The following is a 10992-nucleotide window of genomic DNA, read 5'->3' on the forward strand; positions in this document are numbered from 1 at the left end:
TTCAGATTTGTGCTGCATTAATGTTCTCTCTAACATTGCAGAGCTGCTACTCACTGTGTATGTAGCATCCCATTAGTCATTTGATGCCATACATTAACCTCAGTCAACATGATTTAACTATTCTTTAAACTATTTGATAACTTTGTGATTCAAATAGCCCTGCAATGCATTTGCAAAATATCTTAATATGGTCAAACCATTGAATCAATTACATATTTCCTGCAAGGACAGATTAGTGGAATTTTTAGATGGAAATGCCATCAGTTCTCGAATTTGAGATTCCAGGAATGATACCTTGCCCACATAGAGTCATTGAGTTATAAAGTCATAGAGATGTACAGCACGGAAACAGACCTTTCAGATCCAATGTTCCATGCCAATCAGATATCCTAAATAAATTTAGTCCCATTTGCCAGCATTTGACTAATTCATTCACCCATCCAGATGCCTTTTAAATGTTGTAATTGTACCAGCCTCCACCCGATGAGGAAGAACGCCTCATCTTCTCCCTCGGAACCTTTCAACCCCTGGACATCAATGTGGACTTCATCAGTTTCCTCACTTCCCCTCCCCCCCATCTTACCCCAGTTCCAAACTTTCAGCTCAGCTCCATCCTCATGACCTGTCCCACCTGTCAACCTTCCTTCCCACCTCCTCTCCATTCCACTCCACTCTCCTCTCCAACCTATCACCTTTACCCCTTCCTCCATCCACCTATTGCAATCCCAGCTAACTTCTCCCCAGCGCCATCCCCTCCTATTTATCTCTCCACCCGCAAGGCTTCTAGCCACATTCCTGATGAAGGGATTTTGCCCAGAACATTGATTTTTCTGCTGCTCAGATGCTGCCTGACCTGCTGTGCACTTCCAGACCACTCTAATCTTGACTCTAATTTTCAGCATCTGCAGTCCTCACTTTCACCTTTCTGCCTCCTCCTCCCTTCCAGGCAGTGAGGTCCATATTCCCACCACCTCTAGTGAAAAAAACAAATGTCTTCACATCCCCTCTAAACATGCTGCTGCTGAGCTTAAATTTGACCCCTGTTTGTTGATCCTTCCATCAAGGAAAAATTTGTTAACGGTCCTAGGATAGCAAACATGTCGGATCCAATGGTTGAGGGAGAGGTTGCTTTGTTGATTTGTTGTGGAAAAGTACTGAGTCCTGGGAGGTGGAGTGTGCTGTTTGGAGCAGTCAGGGTTGGAATCCAGATCATGATCAAGTGTTTCTTGGCTCAGTGGAGGGGTGGGGTTGTTTGTGGTGTGGCTCCAGAAAAGGGATGAGGCCACTTGTCAGTCGGAAGTTCAGTTTTACACATAACCCAGGACTTAGAGTAGGTTTTAATCCTCAAAGTTTTCTTGTGTAGCTGCTCAGCTCAGTTGAATTAGATCCCTCCAACACCAACAACTTTAAATATATTGTCCCAAGTGATCCAGATGCAGGGAATTGTCAACTGGTATTTTCAATTTCATGAGAAATTTCCTCAGTCTGTTAAGTCAGGATTTCTATACCATTCCCACTTGAAACTCCAATCTGCACTTTTAAAGGACATCCATCCATCAAGATTTCTGGCCAGTCTCCCTTAGCGACACTGCTAATACTTCCATGAATGGTTGAAGTCACAATGTGCAGATTCAATTCCTAAATGGATGAATAATGATATCCCCCACGTTAAATAATACAGAATGCATTTCATCACGTTTTTTGCCTCCATTATCTATTGATCATGATTTTCCTTTCTCAGGAGGGTTTCTCATGTGCAGTTACTGATGGTATTAAATGTATGACTTGTCAGATCTCTTTCTTTTCATGACAGTAGTTTCCTAACTAGAAATGTCCACAGTAGAAGTCATTTAAGTGCATTTGTGTATTTTATGAAATGCCCCAGAAGTACTAGGTCCATTTGTTAAAGCTGTAATCAAGAAACTGAGCAAATATCTTAACTAAAACATGGAATAGTTTTGATGGAATGGTGTATTGTGACTGTTGCCATCACATTTGGGCAAGATGAGTATTCATTTTCTCGAAGACAGAAATTTATTGTAAGAAATTCCACACATCTTTCCATCAAAGTAATTGAACAATGTAATTGCTCAAAGTTTGAACAATAATTGAACACCAAGAAGACAGTTTAATAATAAATTCTATGGTTCATTGAACAACCAAAAATTGAAGATCACAGCTGGGAGGTAGTTAGGTGTTCAGTGATAAGACAAGGGGATAATTAAATAGTTACCCACACGTTAGGGTAGGTTGTTAATTGTCTAACTTTCCATGAGTAATGTATAACATAAGCAAGTCCAAACCTTCATTTTTTTCCTCAAGCAGGTTTTGAAGCTCATCAGAAGGTTCACCTTGATTGTTAATACCGGCTTCAGCATTTGAGAGGGCGTACTTTCCTTCTACATAAGCACAAAAATACATAAGAAACATTGTAAACATGTAGTATGTATTTAGTTGAGCTCAACGGTCATAGCTGGGAGGTAGTTAGGTGTTCAGTGGTAAGTCAAGGAGTAATTAAATTGTGATCTACAAGTTAGAGTTGGTTATTAATTGTCCAACTCACTCTGTGTAACTCCTAAGCTTAGGTAACTCCAAACTCTCTGAAACCATGACTTTAAGGGACTTTTCCAGAGTGGTCAGAAAAGATTTCTAAATGACACTGTTAATACTTCCATGAATATCTGAAGTCATATTTCATGGATTCAATGCCTGAGTGACAAACAATTCTTTTATTTCCATTTTAAATAGTACAAAAACATTTCAACACATTTATTACCTCTATCATCTGTTTCTTCCATTAGATTTTTTCTTTTCTGAGCACTTTCCTAGCAATGGCTTATTTGTGCATCTTTTTCTCTGACACTGCTATCTTATGTGCTGTCTGGGTTTGATACTGAATTCAAACAAAGGAAAGATATCTCATTTGTAAAGATTGCAAGCTTTTCCGACTCAAGTCTTCCAACAAGGCATCATGGCAACACTCCTGTTCTAGACATTGGCACCTACTTGACCACATTATCATGTGAGTGACTGACTACAAGAATGTTTACATCACCCATGCCATGAGAGGACCTGATGATCTATGGACTATTATTCACCAAATCTGGTCTGCTATTTTCATCACAATGGCCCACTTCCTGCTTTCCTTCTATTGCAGCATCACTACTGGATTTGCGGGAACAAACATTAATCTTGGTGGATTTCATCAAAACAATAAGAGATGATACTTTTACATCACACTTATCAGAAAACTCATTGGCATTTTAATCATATTATTGGAATTACTCAATAATGTAGAGTTCTGGTGAAGTCATTATCTCAAAGAATATTATCTTCATGTTAATTATTAATACAAAGATAAGTTAGGAAGAAACAATGATTTGCTTTTCTATGAAGTTAAAAATCACACAGCACCAGGTTATAGTACAGGTTTATTTGGAAGCACTAGCTTTTGGAGCACTGCTCCTTGATCAGGTGGTTGGGAGGAGTGCTCCAAAAGCTAGTGCTTCCAAATAAACCCGCTGGACTATAACTTGGTGTAGTGTGATTTTTAACTTTGCACACCCCCAGTCCAACACCAGTGATTCCAAATCATTGCTTTTCTATAACAACCTCAGGATATCTAAAGATGCTTTAACAGCAGTGCAGTATTTCAAAGTGTGGCCTTATTAGTCATGTTGGAAAATGGCATTTAATTTCATTACGTAAACGCCCACAAACATTAATACAATAGGGTGCCCAAAATGTGTTTGTGAAGTGATGTTGGTTAAGCAATAACGTCATGGAAAATTCTGTGTTTACAATCTCACAACCTGGCACAACACCCTCCCAATATGACCAGATTACCTCCAACCAGCCAACTGTATCCCCAACACATCCCCATATGTTCAAAAATGCCTCCAATTTGCCCCAGCTCTGGCTACCTCACAACCTGAGTACCCATTCACCCACCTACCCACTTACTCACACTATCAATGTCACCCAACTAACCATCCACTTACTCATTCATTCACTCACTCAGTCAACCATTTACCCACTTATTTATTCACTCACTCATTCAATGACAATAAAACCTTCTATGTATAAAGTTGCCATGTGATGCTTCATGCATAAACTGGGCTTGTCCTATGCTCTCTCTACTCCTCTCTGACAGAGATACCAAAGGAATGCTGTCTTCTATGCATTTCAGTGAAAATTGGGATTGGAACATTCCAAAAGCAATGTGCAGCAGCATTATGTTGGGGAGTTTCCAAGCACAGCAGTAATCCACTCAACCATGTCAGTGCTCAGAGGTTCAGGCCCATGATTCAAACATGGATCACATTGCTTCATCATCATTGTTTCAAAATTCTCTAGCACTATAACCAAGAGCAATGTGGAAGTACCTTCATCAGGCAGAGTACAGAGTTTCAAAGTAAAGGTCCACCAGCACTATTTCATGGGCAACAAGAGATGGACTATAAGTGATGGCCTTGCTAGCAACTTCCATTGACCAAAACTGAACAAGAGAAAACAAATTATGAACAGAGTATTTCATTTATTTGTAAGTTTAAGCAATTTCTTACCTTTTGACCGTTTTCTCCAAATGTAAATTCCAATGACAAGTCCACATACTAATACCATACTACAAATTATAGCCAAACCGAGGACTGAACGATCACGAAGCTCTGAAAATTTAAAAATATAAGAACAAATAGCTACTTAAATACATTCAAAACTTCAGGAAAACTGATAATGATCCATGATATTTAACAAAGTGCTCAGGCTGCTTTCATGTTAATACTTAGGTCCTCAGAACAGTAAAGCCGAGAATGTGAACAATTGGTATCATAAAAAGGAGACATGAAATGTAAATACTAGAAATGATTATGTCCTTCAGGTATTCAGAAGGGAAGACTAGAGCATATTTCAACAAAGGGTGCTGCACAGGAGGTTGCTAAATAAGAGTCCATGGTGTTAGCGGCAAGTTACTGGTGTGAGTGGAGGATTGGCTGACTTGGCAGGAGGCAGAGAATGGGTAAAAGGAGTCTTTTTCAGAATGGCAGCAAGTGAATGTGGAGTTCCACAGGAGTCCGTGTTGGGGCCACAATATTCACATTATATATTAACAATCTGGATGAAAGAACTGAGGGCATTGCTGTTTAGCTTGCAGAAGAAACAAAGATAGGTGAAGGTACAGGTAGTGTTGAGGAAGCAGAAGGACTTGATGTTGCAGAAGTATTTGGACATGCTAGGAGATTGAAAAAATAAGTGCCAGATGGAATACAATGTGGGAAGGTGTGAGGTTCTGCACTTTGGTATGAAGAATAGAGGTGTGGGGTATGAGGAAAGGCTTTGGAAATCTGAAGCACTAGGTGCCTTGGGAGTCACAGTTCAAAATTCTCTTAAGAGGTTTAGTTGGCAATTAGGAAGGCAAATGCAATGTGAGCATTCATTTTAAGAGGGCTCGAATACAAGAGCAGAGTATGTACTGCTGAAACTGTATTTGGCTCTGGTCAGACTGCACTTGAAATATTGTGAACAGTTTTGAGCCCTGTATCTAAGGGTCAGAGGAAATGTACAGGAATGAGCCCAGACATGAAAGGCTTGTTATATAAGGAGCATTTGAGGATTCTGGTCTGTACTCGGAAGGATGAGGAGAATTTAGAATGATGAGGAGAATTTGACTGAAAATTGAAGAATACTGAGAGGCCTGGATAGAGTGGACATGGAGAAGACATTTTCACTTGAAGGAGAGACTAAGATCTGAGGGCACAGCCTCAGAGATGGATGTCTCTTTAATACTAAGCTGAGGGAGAATCTGTGGAAATTGTTGCAGCATTAGACTGTCGAAACCAAGTCATGTCTCTTTAAGAGACATAAATCAGTTCTTGATCTGTAAGGGGGTCAAGGGTTTACAGGGAGAAGGCAGGAGAATGGGACTGAGAAACACATTCACTATGATTAAATGGTGGAGTAGTCTCAATCGACTAAATGGTCGAACTCTGCTCCTATACCTTATGGTCAAAGATCTTTTATTACTATGTGTGAAAGGGTAATCGTGAAATAAAAACAATGCTTCAAAAATGTTTTAAAAACTTGAGGATTTTTAGCTCAGTCTGCTTTGAGAGATATGGGAAACAATTTATGAGAAAATTATAATCATTTTGGAGAAATTTGTAAAATTAGGACAGCAACCAGACATTTGAAGCTGCATACTGTAATATGGTACCCGAGCAGGTGGAAAATCAATAAAACATAACTGTTAGACCCATCAATCTCATAATTGTGTGCAAACTTTTGTGTAAAATGATTAACAAAGATTATCACTAGCCAGATTCCTGAGGATTACTATTGACCAGACACTCAACTGGACTAGTCATATAAACACTGTGGCTACAAGAGCAGGTCAGAAGCTGGGAATTATGGTGTCTTCCTGAATTCCCAAACCTTATACACCATCAAGTAAGTGACATCTCAGGAGTGTGATGGAATCCTCTCCACTTGTCTGGATGAATGCAGCTTCAGCCACACATGAGAAACCTGACACCATCCAGAACAAAGCAGCCCGGTTAATTAGCAACCCATCCATGATCCTTAACATTCATTCTCTCCATCAACAATGTACAGTGGAAGCAGTGTATATCATTCCCTTAACTTCATTTATTGAATGTGGGTGCTGGCTAGGCTAGTATTTATGGTTCACACTAATTTCCCAGAGGGCATTTGAGAGTCAATCACATTGCTGTGCGTCTGGAGTCACTCAGAGACCAGACCGGGTAAGAGTGACAGTTTTCATCCCTAAAGGACATTCATGAACACATAGCAGCAATATACCAAGCTTTCTATGATTACATTTTCTAAACCCACAACATTTACCAACTATAAGAATAAGGGCAGCAAGGACATGGGAATGCCACCACCAGCAACTGCCCTGCCAAAGCCACACATAATCCGATTTGGAAATATGTTACTGTTCCTTCACTGCTTTTAAGTCCAAATTTTAGACCTTTCTCTCTGACAGCACCTACAGGTGTACCTATGTCACATTCACTGCAACAATCTCAAAGAGATATTTTCAAACATCGGCAGCAAGGTCGCTCAGTGCTTAGCACTGCTGCCTCACAGCACCAGGGTCCCAGGTTCGATTCTAGCCTCAGGTGACTGTCTGTGTAGAGTTTGCACATTCTCCCTGTGTCTGCATAGGTTTTTAGATTAGATTACTTACAGTGTGGAAACAGGCCCTTCGGCCCAACCGACCCGCCGAAGCACACCCACCCAGACCCACTCCCCCACATTTACCCCTGCACCTAACACTACGGGCAATTTAGCATGGCCAATTCACCTAACCTGCACATTTTTGGACTGTGGGAGGAAACCAGAGCACCCAGAGAAAACCCATGTCAAGACAGGGAGAATGTGCAAACTCCACACACAGTCATCTGAAGATGGATTCAAACCAGGGTCCTGGGCACTGTGAGGCAGCAGCTGAGCCACTGTGGCACTCCATGGTTTCAACGACATCAGTAGATTCTGATATTTTTTATTGATAGGCCATCACCTCCCCCTGATTGTGTAGCATTTTGAATTTGTTATTAATATTGAGGCATTCGTGCAATACCAGCCACTTTCTTTTTCCCATTCCAAAATGTTGCTTTCCCTGATGTGTAACCATCTTCTTATCCCCTTCACTTCTCTGAATCACTCTTTTCTTTTCCTTCCTTCGACTCACCATTCACAGTTCTGTTTCTCCCGATGTAGAGCTCATCTCGTACAGTGAGTACACATTCCACTGTGAGTCCATCAGGAAGCGTTGAATGCACCACTACACATCTATACTTGTCACCATCATCTTTCATTGTTGGTTTAATGTTCAGTTGACTGGATACATAAAATGTTTTATCACTACTTGTCCCAAACTGCTTTGTGTATCTTTGTAATGAAACATTTTCTGTTCCCCACTTTGTTACTTTGATCCAGCTGATCTTCAATTGTTGAGGATAAAATCCAGTCACGTCACATCTCACAGAGCTCTCTAAACCACTCAAAATGGTAAGAGATCGTGTGGATAAGCTAACACTTGGCCGAGCTGTGTGGCAAGAAAACAAATTTCATTATATGTTGGCTTGCATAGGCCAATAACAGTAAAATAAGATGCTGGTAAAAATGTATGGATAAGTTATTAAAAACCGAGAAAATTACGATTTGATCAAATATCATCTTTTTGTTCTTTTATGTCACAAAACAGATCTTTTCAAATCTGAATACAATTAACCTTTGTGATGTCAATAAATTATTGAAAATTTCAACAAACAAATGGGTTTGAAAAGAAATTTAGGGATCGGAGTCCCAAATTTTCCTGTTCTGTATTTTTTATCTGGCATGTATTTTGAAATTAGACCAGAACAAAAACACACAAAGTCATAATCTCATTTGAGAATTTCCATTGTTGATCAATTCTGATTCCTGACCCCATCCAGCAGCCAGTGCATAAGGTGGGAAAAGGGAAGCAAGTATACTGAATGCTATTGGGAGAAGCATAATTTTCTGGAGAGGGGCAGATAGGCAGTTAGCATCATAGAGAGGTATAGGCAAGGTGAGGACCCTGTGACAGTCAGTTAGCAATCACTTAGAGGAATGGAAGAGGTGAGGGCACTCTGACAGGCAATGGTCCGACTTTGACCGAGTGTTGTGGACTGCCACATTCCAAGGTCAAGGACCTTGCTGAGGGATGCACTAAAGCCTAGGGCAGCTGCCGCCAAAGCACAGTGAGGAAAGACCACTTGTCTAAGATGTTCCTGCAGTTATTAAATGGGAGTCCATTCAGTTATCAGACTCTCCTGATACCTCAAATGCAATTAAGTATTGTCTGTTCAAGTAAGAGATGCCTCTGGTTTATTTAGACAGAGTGAAACTCTAATGCTTGTTTGTTTCCATGTTATGCTACCGTACACAACTGAACTGCATTTGTGATTATGTATGTATAAAGATATTTTTAATGAATAAAGTATTTTTAAAATAAAAATAAGGCAGTGGCCCATTCCCAGAGTCTGTGCCTCCTTGATCATCTGAGCCATCTTCTACTTGCTCTGGAACTCAAAGATGGAGTGTCCACAGGGACACCATGTACAAAACTCTGGAAAATGTGGTATATGGGGGATGACCGTACCTAAAGTCACCCTCATCCCGATGGCCACCTTGTGTCTGGCTACATCAAGGTGTGCCTCAACTCATAATATTCAACCACTAAGTTTCACTGCATACTGAGGTTCTACCTGTCCCTGGTGTTGCAAAGGATGGATCTGGTCTCGGTGTCACTGAATGCTCCAAGTAGTTGACTGACATGGATGTGATGGGCCAAACGACCTCATTCTGTGCTATAACTGTCTATCTGTTATATATGGGTCAAGTTTGATCAAAAATATATGTGAGATCCTTTTCAAAAAGTATGTATTATAAAAGAAGTTCAAGAATAATGCATTATTGTTTCTAGAGAACAAAGATATCAAACCCCTAAACACAGATCTCTAACTAAGTCAACATGCAACCTTACGATGAATAAGGGCACCTGAGATACTTCCAGAGTGACATAGGCACAACTGAACATATGTCGGTTTTGTGACCCTGCCACAACTCCCCATGTTCAATGGGAGTCAGTAGTGGAGAGCCAAGTATGGCATGATCACTGCAATGCCATGTCACTTCACAAGAATAATTTCAGCAGATATGTTATTTTGGTGGATAAAACAGAACAACAAAGTTTCGATGAAGAGCAGGATTTATGTTGAGGAAGTCATCATTATGTGTTGACTGACACATTCCCTTAAATAACTTAACGCAGGAGGAAAACAGATATGTTTTTGTGATCCTTACCTGATACTTTCATTTCTGATGTCTGTTCTGCACTCTCGGGTGTTAGGAACACAATGCAAGTGTATCTTCCTTCATCTGCAATCTGTACTCGCGGAAGGAAAAGTGAGGCATCTCCCTTCAGTAAATTGCTATCATTAATTACTGCTCCAAGTCGCTTTACATTACGTTGACCTCCCGAAAAAGAATACACCTCTGTTTCTCCATCAAGCTTCCACTGAACTCCTACCCTTTTTAGGTCAATAGGGCCACTAGTATAGCCGGTCACCTTGCATTTCAAGTGAACATTTTCATTTAATAATACTTGCAGTGGACTTTGAAACATCTCCAGATCCATTGCATCTTTAAAGGAAGAGAAAAATATTATGGAATCATCTCATATATACCACAACAGTGTCATAATAAAAGACATTTGTGCATTTCTTTAAAGTTTAACAGAACAATTTACATAGTTCTGCCATGTTGAATTTAAAGCAATTGTTGTGGAGATTCTAAAGCTTTTTCAGCAAGATACTCTGAGGCCAGAGCAGACCACAAGGGTGCTGCAACTTCATTGGTCCAGGTTTTCTGAGGGCAGTGAATCTGAGGAATTCTCTCCTGCAGAGGGCTGTCAAGGCTGGGTCATTGGCAAAATTTTAATCTGTAAGGGTGGTCTTGCTAAATCTATACAAGATGCATGAAATGCCACAAACATTCCTGCTCCCCTAATCTAAGGGAATGTATACTGGCATAGGAGGGAGCCTACAGAAAGTTCACTAGGTTGATGCGCTGGTGTGGAGGGATTTTCCTATGAGGAAATGTTGAGCAGGTTTGGACTGTACTCATTACAGTTTCAAAAAATGAAAGGAGACTGTATTGAAACATATCAAATTCTTATAGGAGCTTAATAGAGGAGATGCTGAGAGATTCAGCGGCATGGTGGTACAGTGGTTAGCACTGCTGCCTCACAGTGCCAGAGACCTGGGTTCAGTTCCTGCCTCAGGCAACTGTCTTTTGTGGAGTTTGCATATTGTCTGTGTGGGTTTCCTCCCACAGTCCAAAAATGTGCAGGTTAGGTGAATGGGCCATGCTAAATTGCCCATAGTGTTAGATGTAGGGGGGGTGGGAGGGTCGGTCTGGACTTGTTGGGCTGAAGGGCCTGTT

The 10992-nt window shown here is 40.5% G+C and overlaps 1 protein-coding gene across 20 annotated transcripts in view; it reads right to left on the reverse strand.

The window, feature by feature from the left end:
• Nucleotides 1–10187, reverse strand: part of LOC122557768 (ribosome-binding protein 1-like) — a 62295-nt gene extending 52108 nt beyond the window's left edge. For all 20 annotated transcript variants that reach the window (XM_043705768.1, XM_043705752.1, XM_043705765.1 and 17 more), the window contains exons 1-4: nt 9853–10187; nt 7712–8068; nt 4566–4667; nt 2304–2399 (exon numbers count right to left, since the gene is read on the reverse strand). In XM_043705768.1, the coding sequence (XP_043561703.1) occupies nt 2304–2399; nt 4566–4667; nt 7712–8068; nt 9853–10186 (889 nt within the window). In that variant the 5' untranslated portion in view covers nt 10187. The remainder of the gene's footprint in view (nt 1–2303; nt 2400–4565; nt 4668–7711; nt 8069–9852) is intronic.
• Nucleotides 10188–10992: the final 805 nt, after the last annotated feature.

This window comes from Chiloscyllium plagiosum, chromosome 16, assembly GCF_004010195.1.
Source record: "Chiloscyllium plagiosum isolate BGI_BamShark_2017 chromosome 16, ASM401019v2, whole genome shotgun sequence".
Classification (NCBI taxonomy): domain Eukaryota; kingdom Metazoa; phylum Chordata; class Chondrichthyes; order Orectolobiformes; family Hemiscylliidae; genus Chiloscyllium; species Chiloscyllium plagiosum.